This window comes from Herpailurus yagouaroundi, unplaced genomic scaffold (genome assembly GCF_014898765.1).
Source record: "Herpailurus yagouaroundi ecotype Mexico unplaced genomic scaffold, PumYag 186, whole genome shotgun sequence".
In the NCBI taxonomy this organism is placed as follows: Eukaryota; Metazoa; Chordata; class Mammalia; order Carnivora; family Felidae; genus Herpailurus; species Herpailurus yagouaroundi.
Window position 1 is genome coordinate 969,971 of NW_024412417.1, and position 19,230 is coordinate 989,200.

The following is a 19,230-nucleotide window of genomic DNA, read 5'->3' on the forward strand; positions in this document are numbered from 1 at the left end:
CCAAAAAGTAATCTTTATTCTTGTCAAGTGGTGATGACATTTTAACATAGCCTATGTTCATGGGTATTGGCCTGAAATATATCTGATGCAGTGATTCTTCCTGCTCCTGTCCTTGGCCAGTCACACGCATCTAGTTGGTTGTTAAATAATTCTCCAGTTGATGTGGCTAGTTTAATATACTTGATGATTCAGGCAAACACACAGGAAATTTTGGCCTAAATTATTTTAGGGTTGTCATTTTCTTTCATATCGATTAGGAAGACAGAGTGCAGGCTGCTATACGTCACAGCCTCCATATTAGTCATAAATGCATGTATATCATTCATTGAGTAAAACCACAATATCTATGAACTGTTTTCTTTTCTCTTATTTATTGACAGTTTTTTTTTAATTACAACACAATGAATTGATGGTAAATACAGAAGATGCAATAGTATAAAAAGCCATTTAACCCTTCCCTAGGTTAAGACACTTACAGCAGACAAAAACTGCCCCACCCAAAATCCCCTCCTTGAATGGAAACAAAATAAATATAAATTAATAAATACAAAACAAATCACTGCACAGCCCTTAACTCTTTGATTGCCATGGCAAGAACCATGCTGATGATTCTAGCTTGTGACATTTGTGTGGTTAAAGGTTGCCGCAGCAGTCAAAGGGTTATAGCATTGTAAACATAAGTACTTTGTGGAAAAGTTCAGTCATGTTAATGGTCTGCAGCGATGAGATTAATAGCATGACCCCTTGACCTTTAATGACGCAACATTATAAGGAGTTGAAGAGATAGTAGCTTGGTGAGCTGTTACATAGACTAGTCAACCATTTTATTTAACAATGTGCTATGAGGCCTTGTTTTACTAATAAAAGACAACTTGTGAATAATAAACACTGTTTAATGCATTGATCAATAAAATCAATGAAAAAATTAATTTAAGCACCACAAAATTTTGCCTGATTATATCTGACAGTCATAGTACACTTTAGCACCATTTATTTAGCCTTATATTTGCACACAAACAAGCTTTGTGTTTGTCAGTAGAAGCTATCTGAAAAAATATATATATATCTATATGCCAGATTTAAGATGTTATAAATGTATAGAATCCTGTGTGGGCAAAAAACCACTAACAACTTGCAAATCTTAAAGCTCATTCAGCAAATAAATGTGTTATTTATTTCTTTCTTTGCACACAGAAGACTACATATTATCAAGAACTTAATGAAGTAGTGTTGAGTGTAATGTGAACAATCCAGAAGCTTAAAGTTAGATTTTAATACCCTCTCCAGAACTGAAAATATCATGGGGAATTAAAATAAAGGCAAAGTATTGTCAGCAAACCAAAAGATAATAACCTAAATATTTAATTTCCTAATGTTTCTCTCTGCTTCATATTTTAATGTTATTTAAATAAAGTCTGCATTAATTATATGCATTACATTCTTTTTATTTCCCATAACCACAATATAGAAAGGAAAAATGGTTTTCATAAGAAGCTATAAAATGTCTATTGTTTACCCAACAGACAACTTTCCTTTGCAATTGCTTGCATCTCATTCTGGCTCTGAAAGACAAATGTATGTGCAATTATTTTTTAATATAGTATATGGTATTTATTTGATAAACTAAATTTATGGGAGCATTTTCCCCTTATTATGTTAAATATGTATGTGTGTGTGTATGTGGGCATACACACACACATACATACACACACACACACACACACACACACTGTGCGTATGTATATGTATGTATACACACACACACACACACACACACACACACACACACACACACACTATATACTTCCAAATCTGTATTACCAGATAGCTCATATGGATGGCATAAATTCTGTTCATTATCATACTGATCCACTACTGGAATCAAGATAATGTTAATACAAGTATACAGATTTTAAAACATCTTGAAGAAAGGTTACTACACTGACGAAGCAGGCAATTTTCTCAGTATCAATAATTGATTCTTTTAAAAACCATCAATAGACTATGGACTAATTAGATTTTATGTTTTTGATAAAAAATTAAGTTTATTAAAAGTTATAGTAGCGTAAATTTGAACTAGTAAACTCCATTTATTTCCTTCCTCTAATATAAAAACAAGATATATTTGTTTAAAATTATATACCTAAAAAAAAAAATCTTTCAAGACTTTTAAGCCTGAAGCAAATTTTTATGGGTGAGTCTCTAAAACCCCTGAAAATAGAGGTTCACAATAGAAATGCTGATGCAGTCAAAACCAATGCAGCAAAATGCTGCCGCTGTAATACCCCTTATTCTCTTATTCACTCTTTATAATATACATGTGATTTATGTAATTTATACATAAAGGCAAATAGACCAAAGAACTGAGGTTTTAGGCATTTTTGTCCTCATGATGTACCTTAAGCAGAACACTCTATTATGGTATTTACTTTCCTGTATAATTATTTAAGAAACGTTCTCCAAAAGCAAACTTCCTTAGCTGGCTTATCAACAGACAACAGCCTTCATACTCAGCATTTCATTTTTCTCAGGGGAATAACTCTAAAAAAGTCAGCATCCAACGTAAGAGATTGGAAGGTGTGTGAAATTGACTGGGACTGTCTTTGTGTGAAACTTGTGAAGGAAATTACTGAGGAACAAAGACAGAGTTTCCAGGCACCAAGTCTGATGTACAGTGCTGCTCAATTCTGGTTTTCATAGATGGAAGGGGAAATCAAATCTGTAACTAAAAGAAGGGCAAGGTGGAAATGGGAAGGGATGCAAATATAGGCACAGTCTGCATAAGACGACACAAAATAGTATAGCCCTCCCAACCGTCTGTGTGTTCACAGAAAGCAAACAAATAATTTCAGGATTGGAGGAGCAGAAAAACCAGACACGCAATCATCCTGGTTTGGAAATCAGGTTTGTTTGGAAGTAACAAAGTAACTAAGATTGTGAAAATTTGTATTTATGAACATACAAAGGAATAACGTATTCCACGTCAGATACAAAAGAAGTGACGAAAAAGGCAAAAACCTAATTTTACCCAGGCAATAGTAAATACTAAAGAGCTGTGAGAAGACAGGCAATAATGTGGCCTCTGTGATAGTATTTCAGTGGTAAGCAAAAATAAGACATTGGTTTAAGGATTGAATCATTCATTCATCCAAGGAAACTACATTTTACCTTCACAACTGGGTTGTCAATGTATAGAGAGGGAGCAAGTCCAAACTGGCATTACAAAAGAACAAATGAAACATGCATTCTAGTGACTTTGCAAATAGACAGCTCACACCAGGCTTTATTCATCCATATCTCAGCAAGACAGGCCAACATAGAAACATATATTCGTACAAAAGGTGGCAAGTATAAGCAGCACCATATCCTAGCCTAGGAAAAAGCATTCTACCATGCAGACACATCTCACCAAAGCTTCATCGTATATGAGGCATGTATAAAAAGGCCTGTGTCAAACAATGTTATGCCTGGGATCCAATCTAGCTACAGACCAAGTGCTACAGATATGTCTGTATTCTGTGTGATATTTTTTCAAGGAGAAAAACAAGTGGATAAAATACTCAAGAAACATCTTCATAAGTCAAAAGTTAATCATTTTATTCATGTTCACCATTCTCTTCTTCCGGTTTTTCTACGTGGAAATGAGGGTTAATAACATCTTGCTCTGAAGCTAAGTGGCCTCACATGATACAATTATCGTATGGTCATTTTTCTATTTAACTGATTTTCGTCTCCCTTCTTAAGGGCATATAAATCCAGCTCTATAGAAGAGCACATGGCAAAGTTATGTAATCAGCACAACATTCTAGTTTATGATGTATTTGTCCTACGATGCCCAGTGTGCCCTTGAATGTAAAGACACACTGAGTGAAAACTTGAATATTATCGCCAGTCCAATGTTAACATAAGATAAATTTTAAGACACACTGCTCTTTAAATTGAAAAGGCATAGAATCTTCAGAAAGCTTCATAAATAAATATCCTTCGTATGTTTTTTATTCTTATGCACTGACCATGAATTAACTGGGTATGTTCTCATTTTCCTTAAAGAGCTTAGTTTTGAGTGTCTGTGATGTGCTTTGTACAGCACTCATGATCTTATACCCTTACTCCATATAAAGAATTAGCATTGTTCGAAAGAGAAGATGCATGTCTCTGTCCATTTATAAGCTCACAAATTGTTTAAAAATTGAAGGCTGCTACTTTAGTATTCCACCAGAAAATTGACAAATTTTACAATATCTATCTTCCACCCAATTTCTGTGAATTTGTCAGCATTTGTTCAGATCAGCGTTCACTCTTAGGCTTTAGATACTATTGGTTTAAATTTCAAAGGAGATATACGTATAACATATTGAAAGAGATATTTGTAACTGTTATTCAATTGACCTGAAATATCTCTGCATCATTTCAAAATGACACCAGTGGAAGCAAAAAATCATTTGAGTAGGACAGAAAGACAAAGGTTACGATTAGAACACAAAGGCAAGCTCTTTGCTACTATGCCAAGTGTTTGTGTTATACGATTACTGAGGTAAATGTCTATCCTAGAAAAGTGGCTTTTCTCAGGAGATTCTAACATTCTAAATCTTTCCAATTGAGGTTACTGAACACCTAACTTTTGACATTTTTAGCCTATAAGGCAGTGCATTAGTATGAGATGTGTTTATGCAGGGTAACATCTAAAGACCACTGGTTCATTATATACATTGATATGTCACATACCCATGACTAGTATGGAGAGCTTGAAGTTGCATTTTTCTCTAGTTCTAATACTTGCTAAAGTAAGATTTCCAGTTGTATTAAGGAGTGCTATAGTATGTTTTTATATTTTACAAAACACTCATTTTTCCTTTTCCTCCATTTTCATTATATTTAATATATATAATATTTAATTTTAATATTTATGGTGTGGTGCTATGTCTGGTTGCGGTTTTCTTTATTATATAAAGTACTAATTTTTAAAATATAACTTATAAAACTTTTCTGATGTAGCTATGATTTCCTCTTAGGCAACAGGTAACCTAAAACATAGATACATATCCTCTGCCAGTTATAACCTGTGGTCACAATAAGTCACTATCATGAAGGTGCATGAAATGTAACGAAATGGTTAGACCCTCTATTATCGACTTGAAACCTTCTGCGATATCACATATTGGCTGAGATTGTATTCACAGATATTTATAAATAGCTTATCTGAATTTAACATTTTTGCTTCAGACGGCATGTTCCGTTTGACATCTGTGATATTTTGGAATGTGCTCCTGAGAGCATCAAAAATTAAATGAACTCTTTGCTATGTTTTACTGAAAAAGATTTCACCACCATCCACGAGGTTGTTTCAGTATATGTTACAATCTCACAGACTCAATACTATCTGTAAATCACCGCCTTTATTAGTTTCTGGAAATAATTCCAAAACTTAAAAAAAAAAAAAAAAGATCTTTTCATGACTCTTGTGTTAACTCAGTCTACTTGATTATAACATCCATTTCTCATCAGCACATTGAATTTAGTCAATATGGACACATTTGTTATTCTACTGTAAGATTCACAAAGTGTGGGCATGTATTTGTATCATACTAGAGATATCAGCATAATATGCAGAACTTGGAAATATTATATTACTATACCTAGGATCCAGTATATACACATCATCCACATATTGGAACTACCGGTGAAGTTCGGCAATGTTCTCATCCACCGCACTGAGTTTTTAATCACCCACAGAAAGGGAATAAAAATAAGTATACCGTATATGAAACCAATTGTGTCAATAGAAAAAGATCACAAGCAATCTGACTAGTAAAAGTAACACTTGCTTATTTCAGTAAATCAGTCTCTATCCTTTATTACTTAGTAATTATTTTCTGTAAATTATTACTTAGTAATTTATTACATCTGATTCAGAAAAGCCTTGCCCTCTGATTTATAACAGAAGTTGTCTTTGCTAGTATCATATAGTGTTCTCTAATTTATCTATGGTATCTCTGCAGTTGTAAAGAGTCTCTGTATTCACCTGTTCTGATTGCCATGTCAGTAGACACTTTGTTCTAAAAGGGGTTGATAGTTAAATTCACAACCTCCTCTACGGTCTGATGTGGATTTACTGCTTTACAGGGAATACAGTCTGATTGACTATTTTAATACTTCATTTCAGTCCAGTTAATAATATACAGAACAATAATATTTGGCTAAAATTATAAACTATATAGTTCATTTATGTAAGGAACATTACCTTGTTTACATTTGTGTCTATATTAAAGTATTGAGAAATAATCAAACAGAAGGAGAATTTTGTTTTGTGATCATGAATGTGTTTTGATTGCAATTTGAGAAACCCGAAGTTAGAACTTTCCATGCTATTAGTGATGGTCTGATGAAAAATATTTCATAGAGCGCATGTTTCTATTGATACTGAACTGGTACATTATGTTGTTGACCCATGGAAATTTATTCCACGATGTTTTTGAATCACTGTTCTAGATGTGCTAGACCAATTGGTCGCTCTCCCTTTCACTATTCCAAGAAGATCCAAGAAGATCGAGATTTTTTTCCAAACCCCAAATGGAAGAAGAGTCAGCAACCATTCCCACAAAGTGCCCTGTGTACGATAAACAAATAGAATCGTGAGGTTTGTGGTTATATTGAGCTTAATATTTTCTCATCTCTTGTAGTCTCACACCTGAAATTGTAACTGTTCTAGTAAAGAGAGAAGCTGTATATGTTTTTTTTTTTCTTATCACACAAATCTCATCTCACATTGAAGTAAATATGACCCAGCACTTAGCCATGACATTCCTAGAATTCAAGCATAATGTCAGAGTCCTTCCTTTCTTAATGCTATGGTTATTTTCTAGCCCTTATATACTTATAGTCTTCTGATGGATCAGGATACTGTGACAAATGAGTAAAGAGGCAAAAGATTGTTTCTTCAGTTTCTTTCTCATTTTAGAAAAAAAAAAATCAATGTTCAATGCAGGTTGATGGAATTCCTCAATGATTTACTCACGTCCCCAATGACTTAGTCCTCATTTCTACGTTTAGCAAAATACAATTTCCAGTCATCTTTTTTCTTGACATCAAGGTCCTAAAAGGATTAAACCCTCTCATAAGCAAACACTATATCAATGAGCTTATGTAGATAGTCCTCTATGCTTAATATAAGTGACTAACTCTTTATAATATCAGCATCATCTGGAATGGAAGCACTGAAGTGAAGCTACAGGCCTGATTTTGGTCCTCTCCCCATGCTTTCTTGGCCCTCATGTACATAATCTCTGATATCCTGTCAAAATACAGTTTGCATTACATACTGTTTTACTGTAAAGCCATTCCTCTTTTTTAACTGTTCTTTTTTCTTAGCCTTACGTTATATGTGTTCAGGTTGTAAGAAATAACCTGCAAGGCTCTGTAACATGCCACCCGGGATTACAAAATATTTTCCCAAACCAAATCATAAACATGTTGTTTAACCGAAAGACATTCTAATTTTCATGCTGTGTTGAGTATAAATAGAAATTCAAGGCAGCCAAACTATCCATTTCCAAATAAGAATGTGTGTACCTACACTCATTAAAAATCATCTGGAAATATGTATTATTAGCAAATGAGTAAGAAATTTTCACTAGTATAAAATTCTTGCTTTATATAAAAGCCACACTGGCCATTCAAGTATTTTGAGAGTTTTTTGTTGTTGTTGTTTATCCCCTATAGTTTTATATTTGTATTTAAAATGATGAATTTAGACTTGAAATTATATTAAAGGAAAATTAAAAGTCACTTCTACCTACAGGGCATTTTTCGAGTGTGCATGTAAATTGCAAAGTGTCCATCTGCAGAACCACCATCGACACTCTCTCTCTCTCTCTCTCTCTCTCTCTACTCTAAGGAAACAGCTCATGCTTACTAGGGTTTTAGAGTACAATTAACACTCCAAAGGAGAAGCAATACCAGATTTCCTTCAGTTTGTGCCAGTTTGCAAGTTAAAGGTCAAAGGGCAAAGACATAGACAGGACTCTTCAAGGAAAATTTTCACAGAAGACAATGTTTAAGTTGTTGTTAATGACAGTCAACAGATCAATAATCAAGTTCAAGGCAAGCTGTTCATTGTTTCAAAAGCTAATCCCCTCAAAAGCTGGCTTTCACACAAAGCCAATGTCTGACTCATGGGGTGCGTTCGTTCTGACCATCTCTAATAAGTTCACAGCCCAGTGGCTGTAAAGCCTTTCACTGCAAGAAGCAGCTCCTAAAAATCAATAAAGAGGTCTGTCAGTTGCTGACTTTTCTCTAGGAAAAAAATATTGATACAAACCTGCTCTGCAGGTCACATGAAAATGACAATACTGCTGTTAGGACAAATTACACTCAACAATGAAATGCTTTGGTGGTCTCTTGGCTCTGTCAGTGATCAAATGGATGGCTAAATGCCAGAAGCCACACTAACCCTTTGAGAACTATGGTTGACATGCAATAGGTAATGTACTAGAGATATTCATGCAATCTCAGAGTCATCATTTTAAATCATTTGTAAAATGGCAATGCTAACTGCATGTACCAAGGCAAATTGAATTTTCATGCAATGGACCTTAAAACAGAAATTCAATATGTCTAAGAAAAATAAAAAAAAAGACTTAGGCTATCATAATCACTTCTTCGAATAAAATTTCACTCTTATATTTTCTTAATAAAATATCTTTTTATTTGCCAGAAAATTTTTTGGCAAGTAACATCATTTCTGTTTGCTATAAATGCATTTATGTAGTACCGTAAATCTCTTAAAAATTACATGGGGTTATAGGATATCTTTTTTAAAAACCTGAACTTCTTGAACCTGTGCCTGTGTTTACCATTGCCCAGTTCTGTAAGTTACCAGACAGCAAGACTGACAAGCCTAAGACTCTGAAAGCTGATCTGATAGTTCTCAAAGGGTTACACCAATGTATTACTAGTGTCACATATCCTTGTAAAATAACTGTCACTTTAAACCACTTTGGAGACATACTGCTTCTTGCTCTGCTTATAATGAATATTTCTGACAGACCCATGGAAGGCCTGGGGCAATGGCCTAATACAACTTGGGGAGATTATCACAATGATGCAGGGGTCAGGTGGCAGGAAGGGGATTAGAAACACTTCAAAAACAATCAAAAGGTCCTGTTTGAATATAGCTATGAGTATAAATGTGATGAAACATTGAGGACATAGCTGAGAACAGCTGTATAAAACGAAAAATGGATGTATTATTATTAAGGCTGTTACTATATTGCAGATATTTTGGCCCCTTGTTTGTTGGAAAATGGCTGTCCCAACAGTCTAAAGTCCTGCATGTATATTCCAGATCTCCCACCTGACAAAAATGAAGTGTAGGAGACTATCCATAGCAGTCAGAGAGCTATCTTCTTTGGAGACAAAGCTGTTTTGGGTCTTCACACTTTCCTGAAAGTTCAATTGTGGGTTTTTTGTTTAACTTTTTTTTTTTCTTTGCTTTAAAGCAAAATTCATGGGTTTTCCATTTTGCTTTTTTTTTCCCCCAGATATGGGCTCAGACTTCAGAAGGAAAATAATATTAGAAACCTTTAAGAAGAATCTTTTCTTCTTTTTTTCCTCTTCTTTAGTTAATCCTGAAAATTTACTGGGCATTGAGCGTGCAGAGGAAAGGCCTAGAACTGAATGACAAAGAAAGACAAAGGACTGAAGAACGGCAGATACTGTGCATCATGGAAGCTTCCCCATGAGTGTATTTCCACTCATGTGCAGGACCAGCAACCCTCTGGGTTTGAAAGGTCAGCCCTGAATCAGGCTGCCACAAGCCTGCTCCTAGCTAGGAAACAGCATAACAGCTCTTGTCTTGAATCTCAAGTTACCACAAACTCCTGGAAAAGAAAGAAAGAAAAAAAAAACCCTACATCACACCCACTCTTGCATAGAGCGTTTACAGTACAGTATGTGGCGGGGTGTTCCTTTCCTCTTGAACTGGAACACAGTGTAAACCAATACAAGGAGACATAAGGCCAAGATGCAGGGAATGACAATAGCTATGGCTTTCACAGTGCTGGCTGTGTTGTCCAGTTTGATGACAATGTCTACATCGTCTGGTGGGCTGTGTCCTTCTTTATCTCTGTCTGTTGGTCCATCACAGCCCATAAAATCCTTGAGGATGGATCTGGGATATCCAGGTTCTACTTTGAGTATCTGGTTGTTGAATTTCCAGTACTCCTTCCCTTTGTAGAAATACGTAAAGCCTAGAGGGGGAAACACACACAGATGGGTACCACTTATTTTGAAAGTGTATATGGATAGAAATTTGAGTTCAGTTAGATTTACATTTTAATTAGGCTACTTTGTAAATGATGTATGTGAAGGCCCCTCAGTTTTTGTAGGAAGAACACATCTTCAGCTCAGCCACCTGTTGAAATGAATCTGGCCGATATGCTGTAGGAATTGTGCCCTCTAATGCCTATGGAAATCTTAGCCAAGAGCCGAAGTATCTACAGCAGAATGTTGAAAGATCATGCTGTACACATCTACTCCTAGTCTGGAAAGAGAACTTGACCTTATTTTTCACTTATAAGGTTGCTGTTTCAGAATTACACATCAGGGTGATAATATCAACCTATGTTAAAAGATGCTGAAACAGCCTTATAAACTGAAGAACTGTTTGCCCGCTGACCGCTGTCGACAGGACATTGTACAATACATGATGAGGAGGCCTCTCCATGAAACACCTCAGGGGAAATTTCTAGTCATCTTAGTATCAGGAGCAGTTGTACCTAAACAATAGGTTTGCTTTTGTCATTTGGACGAGAAATCATCACGATTCGTAAGTCATAACACTATAGGGATGTTTTCCTTTGCCTGTTGGGAATCTCAGCAAGTAAATAAGTATTTAGAGTATTTCTGCACTCACTTTATTTCTGGTTCTACATCATGCCCATTTTCTTCCTTCTCCTTTTGTCCTTTTCGTTTAACATTCTTATTTACTTATGTAGTGAAGGATTAATAAAGTAGAGTATCTATCAATCTACAATTCTATCTTTAATATTTCCAACTAACATATTTCATGGGGGAGGAGGTGGTCTGTGGAAAGCTCATGTAACTAGCAGTACATATGCTTTCTGTTCCAAAACATTATGGATGCAGATAATAGACTTTGAAAGCTGGGGTGTGTGTGTGTGTGTGTGTGTGTGTGTGTGTGTGTGTGTATTTAGGGCTGTTCTCTCAATTTTTGTTGTTTTTATTGGGGAAAAAAAAAGCTCTTTTCATCCAGAGCTTCTTCATGTCAAGTTTCTTTGTGACTACACTCACACTCATTGGACTTAATTCTTACTTTGAGATAAAATTCACGAAGCCAAGAAGAAATGTTTTAATGCTATAATTAAAAACTTTATTTTGGGAGCTGTTTTGAATAGTAGGCCTAATAATCATTTATGATGGTTTTCTTTAACCTGTATTATTGAGCACTTATTACGTAAGAAGTACTGTGTTTAAAACTCAGTAAATGACATATTTTAATACTCATAACCATTCTGTCAGGTGGAATTATGCACCTATACTTTTCAGGCAAAGATACCGAGGCTCAGAGATAAAATAATATGTCCAAGTCCTGGTGAAAGCAGAATTTAAATCTTGATCTAGTTCTGGAGCCTGAATACTTAATGGTTTTTCTAAAACTGTGTCCTTTAGAGATCTCTTTTAACAAATGCTTCTTGATTAAACATCACAGGTGTGAGAGGTAACACCCATGCAACGAAAAACTCTGACACCTTTCCAAAAATTTCATCTCGGAGAGACCAGCACTTCAGGTCACTTCATTTTGGAAATCATTCTGTTCAATGCCATAAAAATCTGCTGGTGCTTTTAGTTTCGAAGGGCAGTTTTGCAATCAGAGTAACTTGCCAAGTGAAAGCAGGTGTATGTAGATTCAAATATTTCAGCAGGGAGCTGGTATTTGATCACACTAATGAAATCCAATGTAATTACTCAACAAGCTTGGATGAAGAAACGTTGAAGACTTGCCAGATAATAGTACATTAGACAATCACTGTTGAATAATGGCATTGATTTAGAATTAAACAGACCTTCAAAACAGGTGAATTTACTTCTTATATTTATAAACTGGAAACTAACAGCTGGAAGTGTTCTCATCTTTAATTTTTAGTCAAAGCTAATTACTGTGAACCTACTGGGTACGATGCAAAAGTTCAGAAGTTTCCATTTTTACATTTATACAGGCCAAATTTTATAGTAGCACACTCCACATAAAGGAGTAGGATTGTAGTTTACTGAATATATTTGTTATGAGGTAACATATCTAGTCCATAGAATTTAAATAATAAAAATACTTGAAAAGAAATGGCCTGAAATCATGGTAATAGAAATCTGTCAAACCTTGATCCCACAATATTCATCTCACTCAATAATGTAGGTCTGGTTTTGTTTCACCACTTATGAAATAGCACCTCGTTGAAGAAATGTTGATGCACTCATTTTTCTTCCTTTTTGAGAGTAGCTTTGATGTTACACTGTCGTAGATGTTATGTTAATAAGAATAGCAACCTGAGATGAATTCTTACCCAAATTACCATTTTTTGAGAAATTCTGAGAAATCATTCAGTGGGGCTGTAATGTATTATGTGACAGCTTTTTCTTCTCTCATATTTGACTGGATTTTACTGGTGACTTTTCTATTGCTTAATACTAAAATGTAATGAGACATTGTCCACCCTAATTGTCTTGTTTTAACTTAGTAGATGTTCCTGGATGACAGTGCCTATGTGTTCTCTGTTTTCCACTCTGATATATTTATTAGTAAGAAGTTAATTAATGTTTAATAAATGTGAATGAATAAACTGAATCTTGTGGAAATATGTGTTTGAATTTCACTTGTATATTTTAACCCAGGGTGAGAATGGGGAGTAGGGACTATAGCAAATCAACAGAATCAAGAATCAGGCTAAAGTAGGGCTGCAATCAGCAAAATGAAATGCAACAGTTTAAAAGTAGAATCTTGTATTTACCTTAGAAGTGCACTTTCTAAGGAGAAAATATAGAATATCTAGGTGGTATGCCTTGATGGCAATTAACATAGAAACAATTTGAGGGAGAGGCAATTCAGTGATTCTTCACTAAAATTTTAGTATGTGTTAAAAACTTGTTCTTGCTTAAAACATGGTCAAATAATAAATGCTAAGAAGAAATCATTCCACTATATTCTTTATGACTCAAATCTCATTTATATTGCTGTGTTTTCAGAAACTAAAAGTAGACAGGACAATGAGAAAACTGTTTAGATGGTTACAGGCAAAAACCAGGAGGATGATGGCTCAGGAAGCTACATTCTGAGAAAGCCTAAATTTGTCTAGCGTGACATGATGAAAAATTAAGCCAGACTTGACAGATAATCAGTTACCTTAATGATATAATGTAGAGAATGGTGTTAAATTTTCCTCTTTGGAGATAGTATATTATAGCACATTCAGTGGGGCTAGAATGTTCTAGTTTCAAACCTCAAATATATAATCTTACCTTTCTTATGATCATGAATAAGTTACTTAAACTAGCTGATGCCAGTTTCCTCATTAATAAATAATAATTACATAAAGTTATTTATGTTGGACAATTAAATTAGATAATGAATTTATGTAGCACAACTGATACATGATAGGCATTCAATAAATAGCACCAAGTATTCATATTTCATTGATAAAAATGGCAAAATTAATACCAGTAGGTATATAGGGAGGCATATAATATAAAACACACTCTTCAAAAACCTATAGCTGAATTGCTGAATCTGTAGACTTTTTTTTTAAAAAAGATTACCACTAGGAGACGATTCCAAGGAACAAATTCCTACATTGACAGAAGGATAAACCAGAGAAAACATTCAGTGTTCTATCATCTTTAACTTTATGACTATCAAATACCAAGCGCATAGACTTATGGGGAATTACTTTGAGTCAAACTACAAATACAAATTTGTTTACTTAATAATTTGAACTTTTCATCTTTCATACACAAATCCAAGGGAAGAAACTGTGTAAACTGTGAATTTAAGGTAAGAAGCTACAAGCATGACATCTGTAGATAATGAAAAGAGGAGACTTTGCTGTTGACCGACCAAGGCCTTCCAGATCGTTTGGTATTGCTATTGTACAGAACAAGTGTTTCAGATAAATGAGATATCTCCTCCAGGCAGTGAATTTTTAGAGTAATGGGAGGCATAAAATTAATTTATACAACTAATATTTATTGAATGTTTACTATGTGACTGTTTTCAAAGAGTTTACATCAGAGCGGATAATGAGCATATAAGCTGATTATTATGAGATTTTGAGTGCAAGGGATAGGGTAAGCAAAAAAGGACATTCAAGGAGGAGAGCCTGAAAGATGAAGAGTGACGCAATGTTGAAGTCAAATCAAAGAGGGGACTGGATAGGAGGGGTCCAGAAAACATAGATATATTGCAGTTTCATCTGTAGGTTTTAGTCATTTGTAAGCGTTGATTTTTCCCAACATGTTCTTTGTCAGTATTTTACAAAATTATTTTTTACTATGTAAAGAGAAGCCTCGAAATTCTGAATAGAAGAAAACTTGTTTTTTCCCCCTTCTGAAATTGACCTTTGAGGTGGGTAGAGAGTGGGGAAAATGCTCATAGGAATATGATCTTGGTAGTCTCAGTCCTGTTTTGTAGGACACATAAAATTGAGTAGGAATTTTGGCAGGGGTGAAAACTGATAGTATTTTGTTAATTGTATTAATATAACCAAAAGAATATAATTATGTATTCTAACTTAAACAATTTTGATGTGTTGCTTCATACTTGTTCAGAAACTATTTATGAAAGAGTTAATTCAGTTCAGAATATACTCTTCAGCACAATTTCACTGATTTATACAGAATGAATATGATTAAATATTCAGATGGAAAAGAATATGAAAAACCATGGGACAGGGGGCATCAAGAAGATTTTTTTAATATAATTATGATTTATCCCCAGAGACTCTGATCAGATCTCAGATATTAGAGGCCTTGTAAATAGAAGCAGGGAAAATGAAAAGTTAATGTGGTAAGGAATTCAGACAGTGTGTACTTTTTCAGGGGTGCCTGGGTGGCTCAGTCAGTTAAGCGTTTGACTTCAACTCAGGTCATGATCTCGTGGTTCATAAGTTTGAGCCCCATGTTGGGCTCTGCAGTGATAGTGCGGAGCCTGCTTGGGATTCTCTCTCTCCCCCTCTCTCTCTGCCCTTCCCACACTTGCACTCTCTTTCTGTCTCAAAATAAATAAACTTAAAAAAAAAGATTATGTGTACTTTTTCAATCTTGTGAAACAATTTACTACTTACTTTAAAAGTTATTTTTATTATAAAAGGTAGACTCAGTTTAGAAAGTTAATAAAACAAAGATAAGGAACGAGAAACTATTATCAAACTTTCTAGAGGTAATAACCAGTGAGATCTCGGTTGAATTTTCTTTGCAATATTTTTGTATACTATGCGATAATCTTTACTGAAGACAGTCTAGAGCAGTGGTAAGGCTTCTGTAAATATTACCTAGAGTTGGTTTTATCTGGGCTTTAATAAAACCCCTTTAATTTAACCTCAAGAAATCTCCTCTCCTCTAGCTTCTTCCTCGGTGATACCTATAATTGGTAGGGGTAATCTCAATTTTTGGCCTCCATGTGATCATTTTTCACCTATTTCTTTCATTCCTTTGTCCTTTTCAAATCCATCTGTATAGTTCGAGGTTTTGAACTTATTTTGATCTGATTTTACAGCCTCCAATGTGGCTGCACTGTTACTTCCCTCATTTTTTTATTGATAACCTTTTGAAAGATATGTTTTCATTTCTATCTGCCCTTTCCTGTGCATTTCTGCTTTTATCACATCCTGGCTTTATCTTAACTTGGTCTTTTCATTCTATGAACCAATAGAATATACAAAAAACTGCTGTAATTCTCAACAAGTTATATGATCAGAGCTTCTAGGTTCTTTCTGACTTTGTCTCTGCCTACACTATATTACTTGTGGGGTACTCTCATAGAGCATGTAATATATCACTTCATATAACAAGGGTCATAATACAGTTTATGTACTTAGACTTTTCTCATTGGTGTTTATTCATTCCAGGTCTCAGTTCCTTCAGGGTTACACTCAGTGTATAGTTGTCTTCAACTCTGGCAATATGCTGATGATTAATTATAGTTTTCAGTGGTGGTGTTGATTTTCATTTTCCTCCTATTTCTTCAGTAAACTTTTTTGTTCTTTCCTCATCCGACACATTTAATTTTGTTCCTGCAAGTGATATTTATTTTGTTCTTGTTGCGTATATGTTACAGGCTTTCATGCTATTGAGGACCCAAATGGTATATCATTTTCTTATGGTGTGCTTTTTCTATGTATTTCAGAATTATTTCTCTTTCCTTTGTTCTGGAATACTGTGTATTCTTCTGGAATATTTAATTACTATTATGGTTTATTCCTATTTACTAATCTCTGAATGAGGAGAGAAATGTTCAGATTTTACATATACCAACAGATAGGAGTGTATGGATTTTCCGTCGCTTGGCTAACTTTCTACTTTGGACCTGGCTGAAACTCAAATCTTGAGATGGAGAGCAAGGAACACAGGCAGGTCTCTGATCTGCTTCTTGTTATTGAGCAATCATTCAGCCACTTAGCCTGACTGTATTGAGTTGGGATCTTCCCTGTTTGCTGACACCCTAAGCCAAAAGTGCGCATTAAAAATCAACATCTTCAGCATGCACAATTGCTGGATGTCTTTGTGTCTCAGGCCACACTTATAACATACCTTCCTTGTGACCAGCTCCTGTCCTATATATGTCTGCTCTTAACTTTCTAGTAATTTTAATAGAAAAATAGGCGAGGTTACTTCGAAGGTATCCACACCCTTCATTTTAAAACACTACCTTCATTTTTTTCTTATAAACTAAAATAAGCTGAGGTAAAAAAAAAAAAAAAACATCTGAAGCATAATATTAAGCATAAATTTACGAAGGAAAGTTCACATAAATATATTATGGCCCTAGTATGGTATTTTCTAATGATTTAATCTCTCATAATGAAAAATTAGAATGCATTATTAAAATATTTCGTAAACTCATGAAATATATAATGCATATGCTGCATACCATTTTCTTTGTGCACAAAGGCTCCCTGAGGAGATTCAGGGATACCTTTCCAGACGGTGATTGGTTTGGGATAGCCAGGATCCATGGTCTTCATTTCTTCACTATATCTCCAATATCTAAAAAGGATAATAAACAAAAACAACAAAAAACAAAACACATGCATAGAGAAGGAAATTATGTATACACAGTAATAGCTAACATTCATTAAATCCTTACTGTATGCTGTTAATGATTTACAAAACTGATTAAAAACATTAGAAAGACATTGGATACAAAGAACATTCATTCTGTTTTCTGTCTTGCACATATTAAAAATGGGTATTATTATTGTATATTCTGTCTGCTAAAATTAATTTAAAAATTCTAGCTAAGTATATTGTACTTCCTAAATATATTTTCAATTCAAAAGGGTATCATCAACCTAAGGATGAATAAGAGGTTTTCATGAATTTTGAAAAATCTTTCTTAGGCAGCAGAACATTTTTATTTTTATTTCTTTGGAATCATCTTAAGCAGAATCTTGATTCATTTTTCATTCATTTGTTCACTTAACAAATACTTACTGGGTACCTTTTATGTTCCTGGCATATTGTAGACACTATAGAGATATAACCTTGAACAAAGCAGACATGCCCAGCTCTCGTCTTTTTTAAATTTTAGGATATGTACAGGCAATAAAACAATTTATTAATAAATACATACTATGGTAGGAGGTGGTAAGATTTAGAAAACAAGCAGATAAAGTTAGCTAGGCATATGGGAAAGCCATTTTAGTGAACAGAGAGGTCCTTCCTGTGTCAGACATTTGAGCAGAAAGCAGAAAGAAGTGAGGTGCAACACATACAGCTTTTGGGAGAAGAAGTTCCAGGTAGAGGAACTAGTTATTGAAAGTTACTGTGGCAGGCACAAACTTGGAGCACTTAGGCATCCACAAGAAGGCTAGGGTGACTAGAATTGAGCTGGTAAGTGGAAGAAAAGGTCAGAGTGGGAACAGAATCTAAGATTAGATAGACCTTTATGCTACAGCAAAGCCTCTGGGTTTTCTCTAAGGGATATGTGAGGCCAACACAGATTTTGAGCAGAGGAGCTTCAAGATCTGGCTTATTTTTTAAAGGAACATGCTGGGTGCTGTGAGTTAAATAGACTTAAGGAGGTAAAAGGGAAGCAGGAATCCCAATTAGGATGTCACTGCAACAGTCCTTGGACTGGAATGTAAACTGTAGAGTTGATGGTAATTCAAGGGATTGGGATATATTTTGAAGGGAAATCCCAAAGAGCTTACTAATGAGTTGAATGCAAGATGTGAGAGAAGGAAGTTGAGTGCAACTCAAGAATCTGGGGCCCGAACATGTGGAAGAATAATGTTGCCATTCAGTAAGATAGGGAAGTGGGGGAAGGTAAGTTGGGCTGGTTTGAAGAATCACGATTTTGGTTTTAGACATGTTAAATTCAGGTACCTGCTAGACATCAAAGTGGAGTTGTTGAAGAGTATACGAGTGTAGACTTTAGGGCAGGTCTTGACTGGAGTCCTCAGTGTATAGATAAGAAAACAGATAAAAGGAAAGCTCGCCAAGAGTCAGAACTCTAGATCCCCATGCCTTCACATGGTGGCCCTTCAGCCACTTTCGCAGAACTGCTAGACATCCAAAAAACAAACTGTAACCTGCCCTTCTGGGGATCAGTCATGATTGTTTATATGTTCTAAGAGTCAAAGAAGTTTATGCGTTGAATATTCAAAAGGAATGACAAAGCTGGGGTGAAGCCATTGGCAGTTCCCAGTATTCCTGACACTTTAGGGCAGGCATATGCTCTGTGCATCATCTCGTTTAATCACAACAAACCCATCAGACAGTCATCATTGTCCCCTTTTAAGAGAGGAGACTTCTAAGAGGACAATAAGGGATAGATTTATAAGCAATTCGTCTGACTTTAAAATTCCTTCCTCTTTCCTCTGTGCCCACCAAATACGGTTTTCCAAATTTAAATGTATTTGACAACTTTTTGCCTTGTTTTCCCACTAAACATCTCTTTCCATCTTCTAAAGCTAGTGTTTTACCAACACAGGCTTGGGAAGT

The 19,230-nt window shown here is 35.0% G+C and overlaps 1 protein-coding gene across 3 annotated transcripts in view; it reads right to left on the reverse strand.

Moving 5' to 3' along the window:
* MMP16 (matrix metallopeptidase 16) overlaps positions 1-19,230 on the reverse strand; it is a 311,611-nt gene that overhangs the window by 15,266 nt on the left and 277,115 nt on the right. Inside the window, exons 9-10 of one of the 3 annotated variants that reach the window (XM_040493923.1) lie at positions 17,156-17,271; positions 350-10,247 (exon numbers count right to left, since the gene is read on the reverse strand). The exons of 1 other annotated variant lie outside the window; for it this stretch is intronic. In XM_040493923.1, the coding sequence (XP_040349857.1) occupies positions 9,913-10,247; positions 17,156-17,271 (451 nt within the window). In that variant the 3' untranslated portion in view covers positions 350-9,912. Of the gene's footprint in view, positions 1-349; positions 10,248-17,155; positions 17,272-19,230 lie in introns of those variants that run through there. One more of the 3 variants, XM_040493925.1, reaches the window with a different exon arrangement.